The sequence below is a fragment of the Cyprinodon tularosa genome, unplaced genomic scaffold, assembly GCF_016077235.1.
Source record: "Cyprinodon tularosa strain WSP-4 unplaced genomic scaffold, ASM1607723v1 ctg316, whole genome shotgun sequence".
NCBI classification, from domain to species: domain Eukaryota; kingdom Metazoa; phylum Chordata; class Actinopteri; order Cyprinodontiformes; family Cyprinodontidae; genus Cyprinodon; species Cyprinodon tularosa.
This window is the reverse complement of record NW_024039026.1, coordinates 1743334-1770111: the sequence shown is the minus strand read 5'-3', so window position 1 is coordinate 1770111 and position 26778 is coordinate 1743334. Positions and strand designations below refer to the sequence as shown.

Sequence of the window (26778 nt, the reverse complement as noted above, 5' to 3'; positions counted from 1 at the left end):
TCAATAAAGACATGATGATTATTATTGTTTTCTGTTTTAGATACATTTTATTGGCTATTTAAAAAAAATCTACTATATATACCAACTTTACATATTAACATTTTCTCATTTCTTATCTTTTTTCTCACATGCTATCTTAAACAAAGCATATATTCAGCGCCTTTGGCCCTGCCTGTCCATTCACAGCGGCCCCTGATGTAAATAGCCTCAATTGGTGGAATGGCTGTTTTTGTAAGTGACAAAAAGAACATTTTGCACCACTGGCAGCACATTCTTCCTCATAATAAAACCAAAAAGCCTTCTGGAAATATACCGCCCCTTTCAGTTTTGATTGGTTGATCAGCTTTCGTGGATTTGTTCACAAGAGATATGATTGGCTGGTTGGTGAGACGCTCCAAACGCAGTTCCTTCGTTGTCTGTGACAGAAGAGAGCGAGCTCCTTTGGTGAAATCTGATTGGTCAGTGAACCGCTCAGTCAAAGAAAACAGAAAAGCTAATTGGCTGTCCCGTCTGTCCGTCAACGTCACGTACATACAACCAAGCGCGGTTTGTGCTTATTGAGCGTGCGCTAACAGAAAAAGAGGAGGATCCTGAACTGAGTCCTTTATTTATTTCTTTCTGTTCAGCAGGGGGGGGGGGTATAATAATAACAACAGCAACACACACACCACGCTTATTTTATTTATTATCATTGTCATTATACGCAAGAAAACTGGATAAGATTATAGCTGTTACTCGAAGGCCGAAGCTAAGGGGAGGAGGATGAAGCGGCGCAATGCGGACTGCAGCAAACTAAGACGGCCCTTAAAACGGAACCGAATCACCGAGGGGATATACGGCAGGTAACTTCCACGGAACAACCTAAACACCACGGCTCTGACCAAGTTTGGACCGCGTAGAGTGAGCCGCCTCAGCGGGAGGTGTTGTTATACAAGCTAGTTGTAGATATTTGGCTGCAGGTACCATTAGCTGTTGAGCTAACTAAGCTGCTAGGCCCCATTACAGCCTGCTCTGAGCTATGTCATTGGGTTTATTTTGGAGCAGCGATACACAGTTTACTAACCCAACAGCTCAGAATATCAGTTTAAATCCCAGAAAGCTCCCGTCAAAGGTAGCCTCCTCTGTAAGGCAGCTTCACTGGAGGTTTATGTTCATCTATTGAGCTAAACTGAAACTGACAGGGTGGCTTCCTTTATTTATAGCCCAGTCAATCAGTCAATCAGCCACTAGTTTACCCTTTATAGGCCAATAGTGTTATTGCAGTCCAGGGCAAGACCTTATTTCCTTTGTAACATTAAAAAAATATGGATATTTTGATGGCAGAAGTGAACGTCAATGTAATAACAAGAAACTTGCCCAAATATATTAAGAAAAATAACTAAAGTGCTTCTATAAGAAATTCCTGAAAAACGCTCTGAGAGTGAAAGAAACTTTTTTTTTTTTGGTCAAACATAACCTTAGAGACATTAATACTGATACTGTTACTTACATTTAGTAGTTTATAAACCTAAATATATTTGTTAACCCTTTATTTCCCTTACAAGAATGAAACCCCCCCCCCTCATTTAGTGAGATCTAGAAGCACAAGATCTATATCCATCCATTCAGCAAAGATCCTGCTACATGGCTGCACATCTTATTTTGGCATTTGACCAATTAGATGAGACCTTGAATGACATATTACATACTGTAAAATGAGTTGGGAAAAAAAAGTTAAAAGCTAATTGAAAAGTTAAAAAGTTAATAAGCCCAGTAAACAATTATAGTTAGGTTTATTAATTCAAACATGTAAGTACCAGTATCAGCATTAATGCCTCTAAGGTTATGTTGGACCAAAAAAAATAATAATAATAATAATGTTTCTGGTGCTCTAAGAGTGTTTTTCATGAATTTCTAATTGAAGAACTTTTATTTTTCTTAATATATTCGGGCAAGTTGCCATTTCTTGTTATTACATTGATATAAATTTTTGCCATCAAAATATCCATGTTTCTTTAATGTTACAAAGGTAATAGGGATTTTGATTTTCAAAGTATTTCACTGGGTGCCATAGAAAGGGTTAACTAGGCTTATTAACTTTTTAACTTTACTTTTTCAATCTTTTTCAATCAGGATTTTACCTTTTTTTTCTTGTTAACTTTTTTATCCAAACTTAATTGACAGTAGCTAATATTTCATTCAAGGGCTCATCTAATTGTTTAAATGCCAAAATAAGATGTACAGCCACGTAGCAGTGTCTTAGCTGAATGGCTGGGTATAGATCTTGTGCTTCTAGACCTCACTGTGGGATGGGAGACTCAATTTCTAAGGGCAAGTGAACAAAAATGGTAACTTACCCTATAAAGGGTTAAACATTGAGGTCTGAAGATATTGGGCAGATTAAAAATTATTTTGCTGCCGTCCAAATTACCAGCTCACATTTCAGTCGTAATCCAACTGTATATCTCCTTTTAAACTAAAACAAAAGTGAGAATAATCACAGCATTAAGTAAAATCCCCCTCTCACTTCTGGATTCAATCTGACTTTATTTATATGGCACTTTAATAAACCAATAGGACCAAAGTGCATGAAAGCTGCAATGCAAACACCATAAAATCCACTACGGTTGATAAAAACATTTTAAAATGAATAAAAAAATATAGAAGATAAAAGAACTAAAACATAAAATCAACCAAAACGAACATCCCTTTGAATATGACCGTAAAAACATCCCAGCCTAGTGCTTAATCGCTTTATTAGTATATCTTTATATTATACATAATTTAATGTTTAGCTTGGACTAAGTGCATCACTTGAATTCACTGCCAATGGGCTTTAACTCATGCTTGCAACAATATTATGCCTAATACCTGATTTAAATAGGTGTGTCATGACGACAGCATTTAAAGTCATGTATGTGGGATAGAAAATAAGGTAACTACCGTATTGGAAGAGCAATAATTCTTGGATCATGTATGTTGATCATAAGTTACCTGCAGATGAGTACATAGTGTATTTTTTAAGCTAAAGTGCAACAAAAACTCTGATTAACTTGAAATAGACTCTTTATTCAGGTGAAAGTTACATTTTTTTTTCCTGTGTGGCAAGATATTAAAAACATATTTATTATCATAACTTGATTAATTTTCAGCGAAGATAAATCAATTATTTACCAATTTTTTAAGATATTTAGCTTAACATTTTAAAAGTGCTCACATATCAAATAAGTTGATTTTCTCTTGCACCTAAATTCTTATTTGGAAACAATCCTTCAGTCTTTAGGTGAATCAAATTTCAGCTGTAGGTCCCGGTTCTGTCCTTAAAGGAATAGTACACCCAAAACATGATTAGCCTTCATTTTCTACTCACCCCCATGCTGAACAACACTCTGGAGTACTTTTTTGATATCTCAAATGCATCTGGAGATCTGGGAGACTTCTTGCTGTCTTCTGACATTCAAATAATGGAGGTCTATGGCGCCCGAGACAGAAAGGTCCATAAAAGTCCACAAAAAACGTGTCAATATCCCTCCATACTGCTCGTCCAATGTATTCCAAGTGTCCTGAGTAGGTAGCATCCAGAATTTACTCGAAACGAAGTCATTTAGAATGTTTTTAGAGCATAAACAGTAGTGTATAGGATTTCCTGCAAGCGCGCACATGCGCATTCATGACGCTACGGAAGCCGGCAGACCAAACCAGATGAAAGTGCGCATTCAGCGTCTGCTCTGCCAATAATGCAAGCGTAGAAGAAGAAATGTGCTGTTTACCTGTGCAAAGAAAGAAACAACGAAAGAAAAATGTCTGAGGACTTCAGTGTTGAGGAAGAGCATGAGTTCTTTGCTGAGCTGAATGCGCTGGTTTGGTCTGCCGGCTTCCGTAGCGTCGTGAACGTGCATGTGCGCGCTTTCAGGAAATCCTATACACTACTGTTTACGCTCTAAAAACATTCTAAATGACTTCGTTTCGAGTAAATTCTGGATGCTACCCACTCAGGACATTTGGAATACATTGGACGAGCAGTATGGAGGAATATTGACACGTTTTTTGTGGACTTTTATGGACCTTTCTGTCTCGGTCACCATAGACCTCCATTATTTGAATGTCAGCAGACAGCAAGAAGCCTCCCAGATCTCCAGATGCATTTGAGATATCAAAAAAGTACTCCAGAGTGTTGTTCAGCATGGGGGTGAGTAGAAAATGAAGGCTAATCATGTTTTGGGCGTACTATTCCTTTAACACAGGGTTTCCACGGCTCATTAAAAATCATTAAAACTCATTAAATTATAAATTTTTTAATTAAGGCCTGAATTGGCATTAAAATTAAATGTGATTATTGTGGCATTTAAAATGCTCTATTTAAAAAAAAAATATATAAAAACAATTATTGGAAAAGAAGCTCGAGGCGGAGAAAAAAAAAAAAAGAATTTGAAAATGCTAATTTCAACAAAAGTGGCTGGAAAACGAGGAAGGTGTCGATGGTAAAGGTGACGAAGGATTTTGCCGTGTTTATATGAGAGTCATGGGTACTTGAGGATAGCATTAAAATTATTTCTAAGAGCATTAAATTAAAGTTACTCATTCCTGTATAAATCCTGTTAACAGGAATGGGAACAAATGTGTAGTAAAGAACATACTAGATATGTTGACTTAGACATTATCATTCCCTGTTCCCAAATTAAACATACAATAAAAAAAGGCTGTTTCAGGAAGAATGACAGGAACTGTAGCCTCCTCTCCAATATAACAACTGGCATGCAAACAGCGGAGGAGTTGCAGCTGACGGGAGCACCTATTTTATGAAGAATACGTTGGAAAGTTATTTTTGATCAGCGCTTTATAAGAACGTGTGATTAAAAACTATATTTTTCATTTCTTATTCCAGTACCTTCCTGTACCTGAAGTTCCTGGTTGTGTGGGCTCTGGTGCTGCTGGCAGACTTTGTGCTTGAGTTCAGGTTTGAGTACCTCTGGCCCTTCTGGCTCTTCATGCGGAGTGTGTACGACTCCTTCCGATACCAGGGACTGGTGAGTAGATGTGGACTATACCAACTAATTGAAGAGCCTCTATACAAACTTTATACACCAACACAAATCATAAGCTACAGAAGGCTTTCAGAAACCGTTTATTCCTCCCTCTGACAACTAAGACACAGATATGTACATCAGATTTAAAATCGAAAGAAGAATGTTGCAAAACATGCCATTAAGAAGTTCCTTCCTTCTATCTAGACCAATAAAACTAATTCTTTTTAAGCATGAAGTGATAGACCTCTGTATTAGTTTGTATTACCATTGCAAGAACCCAACCACCTTTCCTTTCAGCATACTTTGAATGAGGGTTTGCACCGTCACCTTAGCGTGTGGTTAGTGACACATAGCTGTTATGAAACATCATGGAGCAAACAAATCCAGATTTTAACCTGAAGAGAATAGCTTCGTTTTAACTGAAACGTTATTTTCATTCTCAGTTGTGAAGCAATTTCGAAATGTCATGAATAAAGATAAGAAGTGGAAAAAAAGGACTAATGATCCAACACCATGTAAATCCTTTTACTACATTGCTAGAGCTGGGGGATTAATAGAGTTTCCTGTTTTTTGAAATATCTGGATTTTTTTTTTCCATGGATGACATCAGTTGTTTACATTTAGCTCTCAGATGTGCGTTCATAACTAAGAACTATCTCAATGCACGGCCCTACCACTTGCAAACATTTAGTGTGTTATATTATTGTTGTGAAACAGACATGCTTTAGATGCATGTTTCACAGTTCGAATTTAGTTCTCTAAATTAAGGTCACTTCTTAGAGGGGCCAATTGAAATAAAAGCCAGTTTTTGAAAGTAAAGTTTCTCATTTGCTGTTATGAATCTTAAGGGAGGAAAAAGATTAATCCTATTTGGTAGGAAAAAAACAAATAGATATATATATTTACCCAAATCTACCAGCCTTATCTATTGCTAAAGCAGAAGGAACCCAACATTTCTTGCAATATGATTTTTATCTGAGCTGTTAGATGTGATGTGACTGTTGAATTGAACATTTAAAAAACAGCTTTCATTTTTACAATAGAATGGAAACGAGCATAAAATCAGGAAGTGTTTTAACTTCACTGTGTAATAAAAGTATTTCTGACCTTATCACAATTATTTCCTCATTTCTGTAGATTACCCGAAGTAACTGATATTATTTTGAAAAGCTTATTGTTACCTTTTTTTTGCCAACATGCAAAGCTAACACAATATGCCCTCTAACTTCTCACCAGCAATTCTTTAGTTTGTTTTCAACTCAATTTCTGTATAAAACAAAAACTCACAACAGATCCTGTCTTAGAGAAAAAAATGTTTTGTCAAGGATTTATATTTATGTGTTTATTAATCAGATCTGTTAGATTTTATACATGAATAACTAATGCAGTCCAGTCATGCAGACTTAGTCAGAATTTATTGTGCAGGTTTACATTTTTATTTGAAGAAACCACCTTGGCTGAATCAAGACTTATTTTAGAGTTATCCCAACTAGGGCTGAACGATTTTGCCAAAAATCTAAATTGCCATTATTTTTAACAGAATTGCATTTGCGGTTTTATTTTGGATTTCCTTTACCCTAAACCCAAACTTGCCAGGTTTTTTTTTTTTTTCACCACCGCCTTTCAGTTTTTGAAATCCTTCTTATCCAGAGTCATTTGTTGTAGGACTTTACTGTCATCTTTGTGTCTAAAAGGGCTTCTACTTGTGTGCACGGAGCTGCATGCTAGCTGCAAAACTACCTTTCATTGTGGCGACAAAGACATTTCATGTGTTTTACCGCCGAGCGTGAACTGCAGTGTCTTACACTTGTTAAATATAGTGTGATTATAATTGGTTTCCTCTGCGATCTGAAGATAGTGTTTTGTTAAATTGCGATTATATTGCAAATGCAAATACTGGCCCAGCCCTAATCCCTACTCTTCATCAAGTCCAGTGTTTTTCTGGTCTTTCCAAGTTAAAACTTTCTCTTCTCTGGTGATTTTTAGGCTAATCTGAATATATTTAGTTTGATAAATGTTTTATCTTTAGCGTGTCACTTACCAACCGGTAAATATGAAAGTTATCATCGAATAACTTGAAATAGTGGCATGGCTTCAAAGGTTACTAAGAATAGATTTTAGTTTTTATTTACTCCAAAAAAAGTCAAGCTTGCTAACGAGCTAACATTTTAATCCATATTTCTCATAATTTACTCGCTGTGTATATAAAATAATATACAATAAAAACATGGATTTTATTTGTGCATCCCCGTCTTATACCAGTATTTTCCTTAATGATGAAAATATTTAGCTCTGATCAGGTTTCCACGACTAATAGATATATTAGGGGTGGAACGGTTCACAAAATCCACGGTTCGGTTCACGGTTTCGTGGTCACGGTTTTCGGTTCGGTTCGGTATATGTTGATTGTTAGGAAAAACCCTAAGCTGACATGTTGTTCATGTTGCTGTTAGCATAAACAACACGTGGTGCACAATGCTTGCACACTGTTGCACATTTATCCACAACTTTCTTTCCGCCGTCATCGTAGGTCACTCTAAATGCAAAGTGGTCCCATACAGCAGACCTATAAAGTGCTGCTGGCGCGTCTTCCAACTCCTGTTCTTTCCCACTCGCCATTCTCCATAACAACTGATTTTTTTTCTGCTACACCCGGCTAAGCTGCTTTGATTCTTCTTCTTCTTGTTTACTACTGGTGGTTGGCTTTGGTCGCAGTACCGCCACCTTCTGCTCTGGAGTGTACACGCGTTGCCTGTGATAAAAAGGAGCCACGCATGAACCGAACGAAACACACGCGAACCGAACCGAGATAGTCGAACCGAACCATTCCATCCCTAATATATATATATGTATATATATATATATATATATATATATATATATATAAAAGAAGCTGAAGTTAATTTAACAAAGCTCTGTTTTTCATTTCATACTCATAAAAGACTCAGCCTGTTCTTGTTTGAATATTTTGTGTCGGTGTTTGTTATGTTTCTCCATGAGATGACAGAGAACCAGAAGGTAATATTTTCACATGAGTTTTACTGGCATTCCTTTTGTTTTTTAGATATTCTAAATCAAAGCTAAATCTCTACCAGCTTCCTGTGGTCTTTATCTGCAGCTGAATGTCGAATAAAATGGGGGAAAAAAGCGCTGAATGTTGAAAAAACTGTAAATCATATCTCAGTCTTATGTTTACATTTGAACACCATGTTTACATTTTATCAGTGCTGCACTTTAAGAATCATGGAAAGGTCTTGAAGCTGTACTGAATGAAGTTTCGTCTTGTATGCACCCTGTGTACAAAATGACAAAGTTTGTCTAAGACTTTGTTGTGTTTCACAAACAATTGTTCTCCTTAATACTTTCTTAAAATTAGATTTTTAATTATGATAACTATTAAGAGAGTATGGTGGATCTATATATGTCATTTTGTACTGGGAGTCTTAGTGTCCCCTCTGCTTTCTGTTACAGGCGTTTTCAGTATTCTTTGTTTGCGTGGCGTTTACCTCCGACATCATTTGCCTCCTCTTCATCCCGGTCCAATGGCTGTTCTTTGCTGCCAGTACCTATGTGTGGGTGCAGTATGTTTGGCACACCGGTAAGTTCCCCATGTTTGATTCTCTTTAGATTTTCTAATTAATTGCAAAAAAAATAGGTTATGATGCCTGTTTTTGTTTCCTGACAGGTTTATAGTATTAATCAGATCTTTTGACAATGAACTTATGTATCTAATTTTATCTTTTATTTAATGTATTTATTAGCAGCTCACATGTTCGTCTTGTTTCACCTGAAATTCCTGAATATTTTCCAAAAGGAATGCATCGGGATTGTGTGAAACAAGTGCTTATTTCTTTGTTTCCTCGCTTGTAAACATGAGATTTATTTCCCAAACTTTTGCATGTTTGACGTACATGAGCTGATGACCTGTCAGACTGATTTAATAGCGGTTGCCTGACCAGAGGCCAGGTGTCGGATTGTAATCCAAGAGCCTGCTGGTAGCAAAGGGGGGGGAGTGGTTCCCAGTTGCTTTCCAAACTCACCAGCAACATTCAGACTCGCAGCATGTCATAGGAGTATAAATATCTTATTGCACCCCACAGCTTGGTGCTGAATGTTGACAGTGCAGTGCTGCCAGGAAACAATGGGTTGAGTCTACATCAGGGCAGACTACATCCCTGCTGGTTATAGCATGGACATGGAAAGATCAAGTCTAGCCCTGAATTACAGAGAAGGAAAAGTTTTTAGATGTGAAGCATGTCAGATTGTATTTAAAGTTGTAGGGAAATCCTATTTAAATGTCAAATCATTCTGACTTAAACATGTATATAAATGTACTCTTTTTCAGACGATGTTGTCCCAAAATGTAGAAAATTTTTATTTAAAAAAAGTCCTGTCTTAAAATCTGTGTATTTTTTTTCGTCATCTTATGCAGGCCAGATCGTTTTATGTCAACTTGTACACCTAATTTCCAATCATATATCAATCGGTCATCTGTCAATCAAATTTTTTCGGTCATAGCATCTTGATTCATATTTCGCAGCCAATATACGCACCAGCTGAAATAAGAAATAAGAATCATCTACTTGAACATTGAGTTCCGTCCCAGTGTTCACAGGGATGGACGTCTGTGTCTTCGGCAGGCGTTGAGCTAACAGAACTGGCAGCGTCGCGAGGCAAGGGCTCAAACATGTACGTGTCACGATTTGGTGGTGTTGGTAGAGGACCCAAACGCAGAGAAGAGTTGGTTGGGATGAATTTATGTGTTTTAATGGGTTTTCAGGTTCTGAGGCAGGAGGTAATCAGGCTCTGAGGCAGGAGTCAAAAATCCAACAAAATATCTCACAAGACAGGAGTCAAAAAATCCAACAAAAATATCTTACAAGACAGGAGTCAAAAAATCCGACAAAAATATCTTCAGAACCAGAATCTAGGAGACATCAGGAAAAAACCAAAACTAAGAACCAGGAAGAGACAAGGAAGGACGACAGAGAACTGACCAGAGGTTTGATGAGATGTTAGACGAGGATCCAGCAAACAAGAACTGAAGAGGGAGGGTTTTTAAAGGGGACAGAGACGAGGAGAGAGCTGACGAGGAAATTGGCAACAGGTGCTAGCAGCACAGAGAAAACAGCAAGGGAGGACAGAGCAGAGAACAGAGCTAGGGATAGAGGACACAAGAGGGCAGCAGAGGACAACAAATGGAAAACCTGGAGGACAGGAACTAACAAGAAAACAACAAAATAATAATTAGACATTAAAACAAGAAGCAAAGTATGACTGAATACTCTAAATAAACATAACAAAACCAAGACTGTGACAGTACCCCCCACTTAAGGGCGGATCCCAGACGCCCTAAAATGTCCAGAAACAAAAACAACCCACCCAGGGTGGGCGGAGGGGGAACCAGGAAGGAGGGCACGAAAACAAAACAGAGTCCAAAAATCAACCCACCCAGGGTGGGCGAGGGCAACAAAAAGTCTCTGGAGGCAGACGGAGAAGAGTCTCTGGAGGCCGGCCGCGGGGCCGGAGGCGAGGAAGAGTCTCTGGAGGCCGGCCGCGGGGCCGGAGGCAAGGAAGAGTCTCTGGAGGCCGGCCGCGGGGCCGGAGGCGAGGAAGAGTCTCTGGAGGCCGGCCGCGGGGCCGGAGGCGAGGAAGAGTCTCTGGAGGCCGGCCGCGGGGCCGGAGGCGAGGAAGAGTCTCTGGAGGCCGGCCGCGGGGCCGGAGGCGAGGAAGAGTCTCTGGAGGCCGGCCGCGGGGCCGGAGGCGAGGAAGAGTCTCTGGAGGCCGGCCGCGGGGCCGGAGGCGAGGAAGAGTCTCTGGAGGCCGGCCGCGGGGCCGGAGGCGTGGCAGGCGCTCTGGGGGCCGGCCACGGGGCCGGAGGCACGGCAGACGTTCAGGTGGCCGGCCGTTGGTCAGGCAACGAAGGGGGACCATTGGAGGACGACGTCTCCGTTGCAGCAGGAACCTCGGAGGAGGACGACGTCTCCGTTGCAGCAGGAACCTCGGAGGAGGACGACGTCTCCGTTGCAGCAGGAACCTCGGAGGAGGACGACGTCTCCGTTGCAGCAGGAACCTCGGAGGAGGACGACGTCTCCGTTTCAACAGCTCAGCAACAGTCTCTGAGGGGACCGCGGACCGCGGCTCTGGAACAGGGTCCGAGGAGGCCGTCAGCTGCGGCTCAGGAACAGGCTCAGAGGTGGCCGCCAACTGTGGCTCAGGAACAGCCTCTGAGGTGACCGCCGACTGCGGCTCAGGAACAGCCTCTGAGGTGGCCGCCGACTGCGGCTCAGGAACAGCCTCTGAGGTGGCCGCCGACTGCGGCTCAGGAACAGCCTCTGAGGTGGCCGCCGACTGCGGCTCAGGAACAGAGGGGCCCGCCGATTGCGGCCCCTGGACAGGAGCAGGGGAGCCCGCCGTTTGCGGCCCCGGGTCAGGAGCAGGGGAGCCCGCCGACTGCGGCCCCGGGTCAGGAGCAGGGGAGCCCGCCGACTGCGGCCCCGGGTCAGGAGCAGGGGAGCCCGCCGACTGCGGCCCCGGGTCAGGAGCAGGGGAGCCCGCCGACTGCGGCCCCGGGTCAGGAGCAGGGGAGCCCGCCGACTGCGGCCCCGGGTCAGGAGCAGGGGAGCCCGCCGACTGCGGCTCCACCTCAGGAACAGGGGAGCCCGCCGATTGCGGTTCCACCTCAGGAACGGAGGAGACCACCGACTGCGGCTCCACATCAGGAACGGAGGAGACCACCGACTGCGGCTCCACATCAGGAACGGAGGAGACCACCGACTGCGGCTCCACATCAGGAACGGAGGAGACCACCGACTGCGGCTCCACATCAGGAACGGAGGAGACCACCGACTGTGGCTCCACATCAGGAACGGAGGAGACCACCGACTGTGGCTCCACACCCAGCATGGAGGAAACTGCCCATGGTAGCACAGGTTCAGTCTCTGAGGTGGCTTGAAGTTCCCGCAGAGGGGTCTTGGCAGTTTGGGGCACCCGCTGAGGTGTATCTTCACTAACCCCGATCTCAGAAGCCTTTCGAAAAGTATGCAGAGCAGGCTCAGGGGTCTCTGGACGGCACAGAGCAGGCTCAGGGGTCTCTGGACGGCACAGAGCAGGCTCAGGGGTCTCTGGACGGCACAGAGCAGGCTCATGGCGACGCCGTCTCTTACATCGGGGGGTCTTAGAAACTGGGCTAATGGGTTCTGGTTTTACGCTAACTGGTTTGGAAATGGATTCATACACTAAACTGGTTGGTATGTGAACTGGTTCTGAGGCTAGAAAATCAGGCGAGGTAACTGGCTCTAAAACTAAGGGGAAAGATGTACTAAAGTGATCAGAAGCTAGGTTTGCAGGTTCACTAACTGGTTCTGACTCAAGGCTAACAGGTCTGCTAACGGGTTCGGACGCTAAGCTAACTGGTTTACTGACCGATTCTGGCTGGGGAGGAGAGATACGAGGTGGCATAAACGGGAAAAGAACATCTCTATCCCCATAATAGAAATTCCAGAGATCAGACTCCTGAATGTGGGGAGCTCTGACTGTCTGGGGTTTTATGGCTAGAGAAGCAGCAACGCTAACTGGAGATACAGAATTACTTCCGGGTTCTGACGCTAATGATTGTGGAATGTAATGGGCTGAAAAACTGGAGATGCGTGAATGATGGCGGGTTCTGAAGCTAGTGGAACAGAAACGCTACCGGGCTCTGGAACTAAAGGAAAAGAAGTGTTAACAGAAACTGGAGAAACAGGGTGACTGACGGACTCTAAAGCTAAAGGAACTGGTAAGCTAACTGGTTCTGAGGCTAACGGAAACGGATCACTTCCGGGTCCTGAAGCTAGGGAAACTGGATGGCTAACGTGAGCTGGAGAAAACGGAACGCTGGCAGACTCAGAGGCTAGAGAAACAGGAAAAGAATCTGGTTCTGATCTGGGATCTGACTGACAGAGAGCTCTAGCTGCAGGGGTTTTGATAAGTGGCGTGAGTTTGAGTTTTCTGACCGAGGGAACAATCTGCTGATCTAACAGGTGCTTACTGGGATGGAATTGACTGACCTGGTGAGCAAGAGGACTGAGACCTGCTGCTGGCTGAACAACAGAGAGAGTGGAGGGGTCAGGCTGACCCACTGGAGATGGAAAGGCCTTCTTGCCCCGGCGGCGGTTCCTACGCCTGGAAGAGGCAGAAGGCAGAGGCGAACCAGCAGCTGCAGCAGATGGAGGCTCGGATTCGGAGGTTGGTGGAAGCTGAGTTATGTCTCGGAGTGGTGGTTTGGGTGGTGAAGGTTTATTGTGTAGCTGAGCAAAAGCGTCCTGTATATTCCACTCAGCTACAGCAATGTAACCAGTTTGGAGAAAAAAGTCATGGAAGTCAGGGAATTTTTCCAGTCTCTCCTTTACCTGCCTTGCTGCACTCACCCGCTTCCAAGGTGGGCTGATCAGAGGTAGGCTGTCGAATGAAGAGATGAGCAGAGAAAGAAAATCTCTTATTTTATTTGGCTCTGCTGGGTCCATGCTGTTGGCTGGATCCTTCTGTCACGATTTGGTGGTGTTGGTAGAGGACCCAAACGCAGAGAAGAGTTGGTTGGGATGAATTTATGTGTTTTAATGGGTTTTCAGGTTCTGAGGCAGGAGGTAATCAGGCTCTGAGGCAGGAGTCAAAAATCCAACAAAATATCTCACAAGACAGGAGTCAAAAAATCCAATAAAAATATCTTACAAGACAGGAGTCAAAAAATCCGACAAAAATATCTTCAGAACCAGAATCTAGGAGACATCAGGAAAAAAACAAAACTAAGAACCAGGAAGAGACAAGGAAGGACGACAGAGAACTGACCAGAGGTTTGATGAGATGTTAGACGAGGATCCAGCAAACAAGAACTGAAGAGGGAGGGTTTTTAAAGGGGACAGAGACGAGGAGAGAGCTGACGAGGAAATTGGCAACAGGTGCTAGCAGCACAGAGAAAACAGCAAGGGAGGACAGAGCAGAGAACAGAGCTAGGGATAGAGGACACAAGAGGGCAGCAGAGGACAAAAAATGGAAAACCTGGAGGACAGGAACTAACAAGAAAACAACAAAATAATAATTAGACATTAAAACAAGAAGCAAAGTAAGACTGAATACTCTAAATAAACATAACAAAACCAAGACTGTGACAGTACGGCTGTAAGCCTTCAACACCAAACCAAGCTTCTGCTGCCCTGGCGTCCTCTTCCACAACATCTTCGTCCCCGCTTTCCTCCTCTAAATAAAACATGCATGATGGAGGAGACTCATCCACGACCTCCGACACTAAACTCTCCTCCTCTTGCATGTTTCCTCTGTCCATAGCGTTCCTTGACGGTGTCATTTCACCAATTTAGTGCTACTTGGTCCCAATGTAATTTCCCATTGGGAACCTACTAGCACTAAGTTGCTAACTTGTTAGCAAAATGCTTTCGACAAACCGGCCACAACCAAGCATTCTTGCGAACCTTCCGCCACAACAATCCCGCCCCCTTGATAAACGACCAATCACATTCACTTTATTCACTAGTGTAAAGTCGTGCACCACTCTTGAGAATTTAGAAATGCAACGGTTGGAATAGCCGCTTCCCTACGACTTTAACAACTTGGTCTTCAAATAAAACCATTTTATTTTATTGTTAAAATTGTTTATTATTTTTCTTTTGGAATATCTATTTATTTAGTTTGATAATAAAGAAACGTAACTTGAAATGTAACTTAAGCATGTTTTTTGAAGAATAACTGCTTTTCATATAATTAGAAATTACATTAAAAGCAAATTAAAATTGACCACACTGTTTTAAACCCCCAAAAATTAAAGCTTAAAGTGAAGTTTTGACACTTTTGTTTTGTTGATGCAGAGAGGGGTGTGTGTCTCCCCACTGTGTCTCTATGGATACTGTTTGTGTACATAGAGGCAGCCATCAGATTCAAAGACCTGAAAAACTTCCACTTGGACCTGTGTCGTCCCTTTGCTGCACACTGGTGAGCATCAGTTCTGTTTATTATCAAACCTTTTTAAGTTACTAATAAAATTTTATTACTGTTCTTCTATGATTTTGTTCTTTATTGGTTAATTAAAAAACTGCATCATTTTAATGTGGCTTATTGTTAGAATATTTTCTTCTAAAGGAAAACAGGTGAATTTATTGGTAATTTATCTCACTGTGGATTGACTTTAAGGTCATTGTGAACGTTTTGAACCAATTTAGAAATTGCTTAATAAATCATTAACATTTTTTATGCACTGAGTTAATTTTGTTTGAGTAGTAGCCTGGCCCATTAAGTTCTCTCTGCCCACCCTGCATCATGTAGAGCAGGGGTGGGCAATTCCAGTTCCTGGGGGCCGATATCCTGCAATTTTAAATCCATCCTTGGTCCAACACACCTGAATCAAATGGCTGAGTTATCTCCTTGGTATGTTGTCAGTTCCTCCAGAGGCCTCAATCATCTAATTACTTAAAGCTACAGTGTGTAATAATTACAGGGATATACAGTCAGAAATGTAATATATTATACATATCTATGTTATTTATCATCATCTACGAGCTCAGCCTCTTAACCGTAATATTTGCATTGCCTTAGAATTTGTTATTTATAATTACATAGGAGCGGGTCTCGCAGCCATGGAGGCAGACATCTTTGCGCTACGGCAGCGCAGAGCCAACAAACTAGCGATTGCGAGATCGCCAAAATGTCACAACGATGTAGAAAAAATAACGGGTATATTTATTATCTTAAGTCTACATGAAATCTATACCCTTCACAGACTAATGAAATACTATCTGTAAAATTATCTATGGAAACAAACTTCATCACTTGAGAAGGTAGGTGATTCGGACGTCGTGGAAGACATTTTGTCCCGTAACGCTCGCCGTACTGTTGGGGGGGAGAAGCGGTGGGGGGGAGATGTTCATGTTGCTGCAGTCTGCAGTCTGACCGCTAGATGTCACTAAAAGTTGCACACTGTAGCTTTAATTGTTTCAGGTGTTTTGAACCAAACCATCTAAAGGTTGCAGGATACCGACCCTCAGGAACTGGAATTGCCCACCCCTGATGAAGAGGGCAATGGGTGTACACAGCTCCAGCACAGCTTATCGTTTATTCTTTATTTGATGTCTTTTTTTTGACTCACATAAAACCTTGGATCCTGAAGTTCTTTTTGTATCTGCATTAAAAACACAGAGACAGAGTAAAGGCTGATTTATACTCAGAAACCAGGTCCTCTGCATGTGTGTCGCAGTGAACACAGATATGCCCCGTCCCTTCCGTAGACAATCCGGTGCACCTCTCCAAAATTGTAGGTGACCGCAGACAGGAGGCCTCGGTCAGAGGCTCTACTCTACATCCGCTCTACTCTATGCGTATTTCCTGTTTGGTACCTTACCAGCCATTGTGTAAAAACGACTCGTGAATATGGACCAGATAGAAGAGCGAGGTGCGCGAGAACGCTGGGACCCTTTTTCCACCTGGATCCCAACTCTTTTTCGCCCTCATGTCCCTCTTGCCATCACTTCCTCACCGCCTCGGCCGTATCTAGACCCACAGCTAGTTTGTGAATGTCCCTCTTTCGTTGTGGCGTGGAATAACATATCGCAGAACACGCTTTAATATTTGGCATAAATCAAAACTCTCTGCGACAAGCTCACTGAGCATACACTGGCATATATAAAAAATGTTTTAGCATGCTCAAAATTTCTCGACGTACTTGCAGTATGTCGTGCTCATAGCTTATACAAAACTGATCCGTAACTTATTCAACGTACGCCACCGTTTTTGCCAGATTTTTAATACATCAGGCATACGCTGGCTAAATCATCAAGGTGTGACAGGACCACAGGGAAGCAAAGCTGGTGCAGACCACGCTTCAAAATTGGGCATAAATCAAAAATATCTGCGTCATACCTGCGACAAGCTCACTGCGACACACTGCTGCGGGACTATAACCAGCCCATAACATCACAGAGATCAGTCTAATCTTAGTCAGTTTGCAGAAAGGAGAACTAAGCTCTGTTTGAACCATCTGATCTCCGTTGTATCTGTGCCTGGTTTCATCACAGCTGTGGATAACAGCCGGAGCCATATATATATCGCAAGTTAGAAAACTCAGACTTAAGCCGCAATCAATGCTTTAAAGTTTTTACTTTACATTTATAAATTAAAACTAGAAATGTATAGTTTACTCTTTCGACAAACAAAACAGTCGATGACAGATTATAAACAGCGTGACCAGCAGCTCTGCCATGACTTGCTCCTTCCTGAAACAATAAACACCTTCTTTGCACTTACCCAACAACTTCAAACCTCCAAAGTTCTTATCCCTGAACCTAATTTCAGTGTTCTTTGGTCTTCTTGTTGCTACTTGATGATTTCATAATTACACAGTACTTATGGTTGGTATGTTACTTCAAACCATTTGACTTGGGTGTTTGCAATTTCACAAAATTTGAAACGGTTTAAGGGGTTATTACACCTCTTTAAGGTATTGTCGCTAGGGCTGAAACAACCGGATTAATCGATTATTGAAATAATCGTCTACTATTTTAATAATCAATCATTAACTGGAGTATAGAGACTGTAAAACATGACTTTAGCTGATGGAGCAACCCACTTAGAGCAGTAATTATATTGGAATTGTAAAAAATATATAAACATTTTGCATTTAAGATTAAAAAAAAGTTTTCGTCATTCCAGTCAATCTCTTCTATCCAGCAACCTCAAGTGGAAAGTTTTAGTTTAGTTTCTGATGTGGTTAAATAATAATAACCTCGTATTTTCCTAGAAATGTGTCCAACACAAACACACAAGTTACTTTTCTGCAGAATAGGAGAGAAGACATGTCTGTGGTCAACTCTGCCGGGACCTCTCTGTCCCCTGCCTTTATTAGCAGACTTCAAAGGAGTAACAGGAGGAGTCAAAAGTTTTCAGGAGGGGTCAGAGGTTCACACATGATAAAGCATGACGGTTCCTTGTGCAGTTTTGTTGCAGGTGTTGACAGGCTCGGACTGGGAATGATTTTCGGCCCTGGCATTTTTTTCCATCTACACCGGCCCCCCTTTAACCTTGTACACCTTGACACTTAGCCGTCACAGTCAATTGATTGCCTTCCAAAGCCTTCACTCTTGGTTACAAGCATCACACGACTCCTCCATCTTGCATTGAAATACCGTTTACAGTGATATTTCACACTCCATCAAGAAAAAAGCAAAACATGATGAGCACGGACACACAGTTTTGAGTATACCGTTTTTGTAGAGGAATATAACTATAAAAAGTCTGTCAACATAGTATATTGAACCCCACCTTTTAGCGCAAATGAGCCGAACCTACTTTGCAAAACATGTGAGCCCAAGTCAACATGTCGAGGTGGGCAAAATAAAAAAAACCAAAAGGCCTACCTTGACACTGTCTTGATAGCAGAACTTTTTTGTAAGTTGCAATTTATTCCAGATTCCATTTTAATCCACATGGATTAACACACCCGGACAGCACTGCTAGCAAGCAATGGATTATGTTTGCATTGCTCCTTCACATTAGAATTATTAGCGTTTAGATGCAAAACCCATCATGCATTGCAACATATTTTTGCAAAATATTCAAATATAAATTCACCACATATAAGAGGAACATCGAAGTTTGGTTTAAAGAAAGCATTTTAGTTTTATTATAATTTAGTTTGTTGCGAGGATTTTACAGTTTGAGGAAATAGAAAATGACACCATATGCCAACCGTCACTAGGATGTGCATGACAAGGAAGGCCTATATATACTGCATGCATCATTCAGGTAGTTAACATTGTATTACTTCTTGAGTTCCTTCAGTTATTTTACTGTCGCAGGTAGGTGCTCTAGCTGGAGAGTAAAGGGAGGATTATACTTCTGCAACCGCACACAACAAATGTCGCTTGCGCCTGGTGGCGAACCCGTTTTTGCTGGTATGCTTCTGCAACGTCGGTCTGAAATTTCTAGGGAAACACAGCAGTTCCCCTTCAAAGTGCTAGGGGGAGCCTATTCGAGAACTTTGGCAGCGCCGGCGGGATGTTTATTTTCCAAAACATGTTCGAGGCATCGTACAAGTGGTTGTACTTCCGAACCTCCTCGATCAACCTTTCGTCATGTTTATCCATTCTTGTTATTACTCTTCTTTTTTTTAAATGGCGCGCCCCGGCACCGAATCGAGAGGGACGACCACACAGACAGCCGGAAAGGCATACCAAGGACCAATCACAGCAGCTTTTTGTCTGCGCAGATTTGATGGTTGCAGAGGCTATGCGTCAGAAGCATAAATTGGGCTTAAGTGTTGGGGCCGATATGATTTAAGGAGGGTCGGCCCTCGCATGCTGAATTTAGGACCGGGCCACCGGGCAAATGTCACAGATTACCATTCCGAGCCTGGGTGATGATCAGTCAGCTGCAACCACACACAGCTGGATAGAGCAGGACTTTTCCCTTTCTGGTAAAACCATTTGTTCAACAGAACATTCCTAGCAGGCCAAATGCTTGTCAATGATTACCAGACATGGGCAATGTGGAGTCAACAAGTCATCTCCATGTCATGTATTTGTTCTACCCAGCCACTGAAGCAGGTGAGTCCAATCTTCACTGTGAATTAACCTGTGCAGATTGGACTCACCTGGTTAATTGGCTGGGTAGATTAAATACATGACATGGAGATGACTTGTTGACTCCACATTGCCCATGTCTGATGATTACAGATAAAATTATGACATTTACATTTTTCCAATAGATTCACCTGGTTTAATTTTGTAAAAAGTATTTGATTATTAATCGATTAATCAAAACAGTAATCGACAGATTAATCGATTTGTAAAATAATCATTAGTTGCAGCCCTAATTGTAACTATAGTATTTCTGACTTAATTTAATACTATTTTTGTGTGTCTTCTTCTCCATAGCATCGGCTATCCCGTAGTAACGCTGGGCTTTGGCTTCAAGAGCTACGTTAGCTATAAAATGCGTCTGCGGAAGCAGAAAGAAGTGCAGAAAGAGAACGAGTTTTATATGCAGCTGCTACAGCAGGCTCTACCTCCAGAGCAGCAGATGCTTCAAAGGCAAGAGCGAGAAGCAGAAGAAGGTAAGAGTCTGACATGAAGCTGATTTTAAGAGCGTTGATGTTACAAAAGTGTCTGAAAACTCTAAAGAAAAGCATCAGGACATTGATGCTGATTTAAAACAGGCTTTAATGTGAAAAAAAAAATTTGAAAAAACTTATTCCTTAAAAAGGGTTTAAGAAAAAGAAAACCAAAACTCCCTGGGAACATAATGCCAGGGATCAGGTTCTCAACCAAAGGGCCACTTTGGCTGAGAAAGCTATTTCTCCCCTTTGATTTAACCAGTAAACTTTGTTTGTAATCAGGATATTTGATATCACTCTTTGCTTCATTGATCTGGAACATCACATTGTTAAAAAACAAATAAAGTGATGCAATAATGCATGAACCTTAAATCTGCATATAAACCAGCACTTAGTTAAGATAACGGATAAAGACAATTGAAATGAATGATTTTAAATTCAACATGCAACAAAAACCTTCCTTGAAATTAGAGAAATGCATGTTTAAAAAATTTAAAATCATTCTTGTCATATTAGTATTTGTAGAAATTGTGTCAAATACAGTTTTCTTAATCCATACAGCAGCACCGGCTAAAGGAGTATCTGAAGGGGACACGCCTCCAGTGTCGCAGAATGGCGCCCCGGCCAATAAAAAGGCGTCTGTTCCCTTACCGGAGCTGGAGTATAGAGAAAAAGGGAAAGACGGAAGAAGTGGCGGCGATAGTAAAAAGCAACAAAACAGCATCCTGCCGTCATCGCTGGACTCTAAGCTCCAGGAGATGGAGTACATGGAAAAACATATAAACAACAAGAGACTGGCCACAGAGCTGGGCAGCACAGAAAACCTGTTGCTTAAAGAGGACAACAATTCCTCCTGTTCATCTTCATCCTCCTCCTCCTCCTCCAAAAATTACAAAAATGCTAACACCAACACCGTAACGCTTAGCTCCTCGCCCTGCGGCCACAGCGCCAGCAACGGCAGCGTGCTCTCCTCGGCGCAGCCGTCCTCAACGGGGAAGAACGAGAAGAAGCACAAGTTAACGGTGGGAAAAGGGACGTCAGGCAGTTCCCACAAAGATCCCACAGACAACTGCATCCCGAACAACGAGCTGAAGAAGCCAGAGGCGCTCGTTAGGTAGGAACCGCATCCATCCATTACAATGTACAGCTCTAGGCCAGCACATGCAAATCATTCTGCAGGTCACTCTGTGTTTGAGGACGATGTCGGTCTTTCTAATATTAAACACAAACTTGTAGAGGAATTTTATTTGAGCTCAGAGGCTGAATATAGATTAAAGTCTCCAAATGGTTTGATTATATGGAAAAGCATTACTGCTGAAGTGATTAAGGGAATAGTAATAGAAACTAGAGCTGAAACCATTGGATTAATCGTCATTAATTGATTATTAGAATAATTAGGGTTGCGCCAATGCCATTTTTTGGCCCCGATACTGATACCCCATACCTGTCTGTGCAGTATTGGCCGATACCATCCGTTTGAAATTGATGTGTGTGTATGCAGGGCTCGATGTCAACCATTGCCCGTTAGCCCGGGGCAAGTAGTTTTTATTGTCGGGAGAGTACAAATTTCCCAAAAAAATATTTTATCATTCAAAATTACTTTAAAATCATCGACATTCACTGAAAACGACCCACAAGCATTTCTGCGCCATCTTTGTTGTTTTGTTCACATTCTCGCGGGATTTGAAAAAGCCGTGGGATTTTCCGCTAGATGGCGTGCAGAGCAGCAACTGGATGATGAATTTAATCTATACTATAATACACGCTAGATTACAAATGATCAGTCAGGGATTAGGAAAATAATAATTAATTGTATGCGCACAGTGTAAATATTTCTATCATATGGCAGTCTTCTGTACAGTGGTCATACATTATAAACATTTTCATTAAATGTTTTTCTCTTAGACATTGGAGTGGTGCATTTCAATGTTATAGAGCTAAACATGTTAAATTTGTGAGTTGTAGTAGTGTAAGTTTTTAACCTGTGAAGTTTTTTGTTTTGTTTTTAACATTACAATTTATATTTTTCTAAGCAAACAACAGTTTAAAGCAATGTTTAGTTTGAACAGAATGTGCAGGAAGGATTGAAAAGCATGTTAACACGGTAATGTAGGCTTGAGTTCATTATCTGATGCTGCATATACACACCAGAAACCTGGAAACTTACTGAATTACAAAAAACAGCCGGTCTGGAGCGCAGCGGGGGTTGCTGACGGAGTATGAGGGATTTCAGGGTTAGCATGACATGTTGCTGTTAGCATAAACAAAACGTGTTGCACAATGCTTGCACACTGTTGCACTTTTATCCACAACTTTCTTTCCGCCGTCATCGTAGGTCACTCTAAATGCAAAGCGCTCCCATACAGCAGACCTATAAAGTGCTGCTGGCGCGTCTTCCAACTCCTGTTCTTTCCCACTCGCCATTCCGACACAATTCTCCACAACAACTGATTTTTTTTCCCTGCTACACCGGCTAAGCTGCTTCACTTCTTCTTCTTCTTGTTTACTACTGGCGGCTGGCTTTGGTCGCAGCACTGCCACCTTCTGCTCTGGAGTGTAAACGCTTTGCCTATGAGAAAAAGGAGCAGCGCATGAACCGAACAAAACACACGCGAACCGAACCGAGCCAGTCGAACCGATCGATTCTGACGGTTTTCATAAATCGTCCCATCCCTAATATATATATATTATATATATTATATATAACAGTGTTTCCCAAAGGATTTTAGGAGACTGTGGTGGGAGAGTCTCTGACCCTCGGGGGTTTTGCACATTTTTAAGCGTGGTGTATCCCACTTAAAGGGGAATGCTGTTTTTTTTTTGCTTTTTTTTTGTTGTATTTTTTACATTGGCCCGTTGATTTTACGTTATTATATCATGTTCTTATCACCCATATGAGTTTTGTGTCATTTGGAGCCGTTCTGAAGATATTCTGTTAGGCTATATCCAGGTAACGTCTTCCTATGGGCAACGACTTGAAGGCACAAACTAAACTGTTTATCATTTATCATTTATGGTACGCCAGCATTCATAACATGTAGGCGAATCACTGTCCCACAGACATCCACGGTTATATATTTTATATTTTTTTAAAACAAAGCGGTGCGTGTATAACGTCATCCATGTTTAAGTAGGATTTCTGTTGGTGTCCACTGTAAACTCTCCAAACGGTTTTTAAGAAATCACAGATTTGTAGGTTTATGTTGAAGGTTTAATGGGAGTTTTGTGCTTTTAGATGACCTGCTTCCTTTATCTGTTCTGAAGGAAAAGACGTATAAAAAAAAAAAAAGAAAGTTTCCTGAACGTGTTGTCTGTTTTGACTTTCGCCTGGCACAGACTGGAGCAGGACATTAAAAAGCTGAAGGCGGACTTGCAGGCCAGCCGGCAGGTTGAACAGGACCTCCGCAGCCAGATTGGTTCACTGGGCAGCGCTGAGCGCTCCATACGCACTGAACTGGGCCAGCTGCGCCAGGAAAACGAGCTGCTCCAAAACAAGTAAGAAGTCTTAATACATTTGGGGCGGTGACGCGTAAAAGAATTAGACATATTGCTAATAAAACGGGGACGATTTGTTTTAATATTTGCCTGTTGTATGAGACAACCCATGAAGTTAAACTGATAATCTCCAGTTTCAATACCTCTAATTTTAAGCTGCCAGATGTGTTACTAAATGTTTTTATGCCCTAGGCTTCATAATGCTGTGCAGGCAAAACAAAAGGACAAACAGACAGTCGGGCAGCTAGAGAAGAGGCTCAAAGTAGAACAAGAGGCCCGAGCGACTGCTGAGAAGCAGCTCACAGAAGAAAAGAAGAGAAAGAAACTAGAGGAGGCCACAGCGGCCAGAGCAGTAGCATTAGCAGCAGCCTCCAGGTACGTTGTTTCCTTTTTTCTACCAGCAACTTATTAATGACTGAAGATTCAATTAAGTTTATTGCATCTTCCAGAGGGGAATGCACAGACACGCTGCGGCGGCGAATCACTGAGCTAGAAGCAGAGGGTAAAAAATTAACAATGGATATCAAGCTGAAAGAAGAGCAGATACGAGATCTGGAAATAAAAGTTCAGGTAAACTCACTGCATGGAGTCGTGTTGTTGGTTTGCTTTGTACCTATGGGAAATTTTTAACTTGTTTTATATTTCAGGAACTTCATAAATATAAAGAAAATGAAAAAGACACAGAGGTGCTGATGTCAGCGCTGTCAGCGATGCAGGATAAGACTCAGCACCTGGAAAACAGCCTGAGCGCAGAGACCAGGATCAAACTGGACCTCTTCTCTGCTCTGGGAGACGCCAAGAGACAGCTGGAGATTGCACAAGGTGCGCCAAATATCTGCTAATCAGCCGTTATCGTCGAATGAATTCTCTTGTTTTATATTTAAGGTGTAAATTAAATCTTAATTTTAGGTCAGATCCTTCAGAAGGACCAAGAGATCAAAGATCTGAAGCAGAAGATAGCAGAAGTTATGGCCGTCATGCCCAGCATCTCTTACACACCCGACACCAGCAGCATGACCCCCGTCACCCCCCACTACTCCTCAAAGTTCATGGACACCAGTCCCTCCGGCCTGGACCCCAACGCTTCTGTTTACCAGCCCCTCAAAAAGTGAACGTTTTCTTTTATTTTTAATTTTTTTCTTCCAGCCCCTCCCTCTCCTCTCTCTATACTTCTACTGCTCCTGCCAGCCCTGTCGTGTCGCAGCTGAGAGCTCGGTTTTCTTCTGTTCTCTCTCTTTTTGCCAGGTCAGAAGGATGTTGTAATGTGTGACTGTGTTTGTTGTAGTTAAAACAAAAGACCAAAAAAAAAAAAAACTGACATCCCTGGAAAATTAGAAAACCCTCGGTTTTTATTTCAATGTCTGGTGAAACCTCACAGATTCAGGCGCATATTTTTCATCTCAAGGATGCCGCTCCCCTATTGCTGCGAATTCCTACCAGCTCCAGGGAGAAGCAGATGAGTCTCTTCCACTCCATTGTTCTCTGATTCATATCTCCATGTGTTTTTGGCACATTTGTACAACCGGAGGAATGTATTTCTCGCGTTTAACCCAAAAGCCGGCACTGAGATGATGCTGCAAACAGATTAGATTAAACTGTATGCATGCCCTGGCCTTTATGAGCTAGTTATGATTATTTTTATTTGGAATAATATGGTTCCACCATATTTATAAAAAAAAAACAAAACAACAAATGTAAAACATGATCCAAGTGCTTTTTCTGTAAGAGAAAAGAAATCTTTCTTTGTGTGCGGATGGATATTTTTCTCTCCTTACTTAAATTTCTCCAACATCTCAAAAAAAGGGACTTTCTTCCATAAAGAAATAAGATGGCTAATCTTAATCAGTTTGGAAACTGACTGCTAGTCATGCCTACCTGTGAGGAGTGCTTGTTGATCTGCATGATCCCGGTGCCTAGAGGGAACAACAAAACGCCGCCCTCCTCAGTTAGCCTGCCAAATTCCTCCCGAGCCGGAAAAGTTAGTCAGGAGGCAGGAATTCTATTGAGACACACCTTTTAAAACAGGTGTTTACTTTAAATGAACCACATTTAAAAATCATCAGATGTATAAATAATCAGAGCAGCTGAACATCTCCGCTTCATTAAAGCCCAAATCTTTCAACAAAGCAGCAATAAGAAGGAAACAAAATGATCCGGCTTCAGAAACTGGAATGCTTTACCTTTTGGAAGAATGTACTGCAAATAATTTATTCACATATTTGTCAACTTCCAGCTGAAAACATCTGGGAAAACTGAACCAGGCAGAGGATTTGGTCACCGGTTCAGTTTTTAATTTATAAAAAAAAATTTGAAACCACCCCTTTTTCTTTTTTTCTTTTTTTTTTTAAAGTTGTAGCTGTTGGGTATGATTTGGTTTCCCCCATCGACTTAAGTAACGCCTCATGGTTTCATCCACCTACTGTATATGGAGAAATATTAACTATAACTTCTCAGATTGGAGAAAAAATGTTGTGAAAAGTAGAGTTTGGTCAGTTCTGTCAACAGATTGGTAAATCCAAGCCCAGGTTGTTTTGTTTTTTGTTTTCTATGCCCACAGTCTGTTCAGTTTCCTCCCAGGTCTGACCTTGGCTGCGCCCTCGCTCTGTGAGGTTTACAGGAAATAAAAAATAAAAAAAATAAATTCTTGCAAACATATCTACTTGTTTCTGTTGTTTTCTTTTTTAATCCACTCACTTTGTAACTCACTCGCATGTAAAAAGAAAAAGTGCAGGATAGTTTCTGCACCACTAGGAGGCAATGTCAACCTCTACATGCCAATCAAAACAGATTAAAACTGTCCTTATAGGATCTGGCTAATAAGTTTGACGAACTCCATTATTCTCCCCTTTTATGAGCATAAAATCCCATTTATAGCTGACAAAAGGAAAGTATGCATAAAATCTCCACGGCGTCACTGAACATGACTTCTCCAAGCATAGTGATCATATCTATAAGAAATGAAAGCCAAGGAGGAATCCTTCAGCAGTACATTTTCATTTAACACCACAGTCCTGCATTCTTTGCATTTTATATTTAGATTTGCTTCCCCCTCTGAGTTTCTGATTTTATTCTGAAATATATCCTGAAAAGACATTTATCCCAGACTCTCCTGTTAATCTGAGCACATATTTTCCCCTCCTCCTGACAGTGACGGTGTATTTCTGGCCTCTGCTCTGCATTCTGCTG

General features: G+C 41.7%; 1 protein-coding gene across 2 annotated transcripts; it reads left to right on the top strand.

Moving 5' to 3' along the window:
- Positions 1-559: 559 nt before the first annotated feature.
- Positions 560-26247, top strand: maco1b (macoilin 1b). Of its 2 annotated transcripts, none has more exons than XM_038292739.1 (11): positions 560-842; positions 4865-5006; positions 8478-8604; positions 14864-14987; positions 19919-20097; positions 20662-21211; positions 23434-23592; positions 23785-23967; positions 24042-24162; positions 24240-24414; positions 24502-24704. In XM_038292739.1, exons 1-11 carry the CDS (start codon positions 763-765, stop codon positions 24702-24704), a joined length of 2043 nt encoding a protein of 680 aa, XP_038148667.1. In that variant the 5' UTR covers positions 560-762. The 2 variants fall into 2 exon arrangements, with proteins under 2 accessions (XP_038148667.1, XP_038148666.1); XM_038292738.1 differs by having other exon boundaries at positions 763-842; positions 20659-21211; positions 24502-26247.
- Positions 26248-26778: the final 531 nt, after the last annotated feature.

Coding starts and splice junctions, on each gene's coding strand:
- maco1b (XM_038292738.1), top strand. CDS start 763: ATGAAGCGGCGCAATGCGGACTGCAGCAAACTAAGACGGCCCTTAAAA. Junction 14,988..19,918: donor CGTCCCTTTGCTGCACACTG/GTGAGCATCAGT, acceptor TCTTCTCCATAG/CATCGGCTATCCCGTAGTAA. Junction 23,968..24,041: donor GCATTAGCAGCAGCCTCCAG/GTACGTTGTTTC, acceptor TGCATCTTCCAG/AGGGGAATGCACAGACACGC.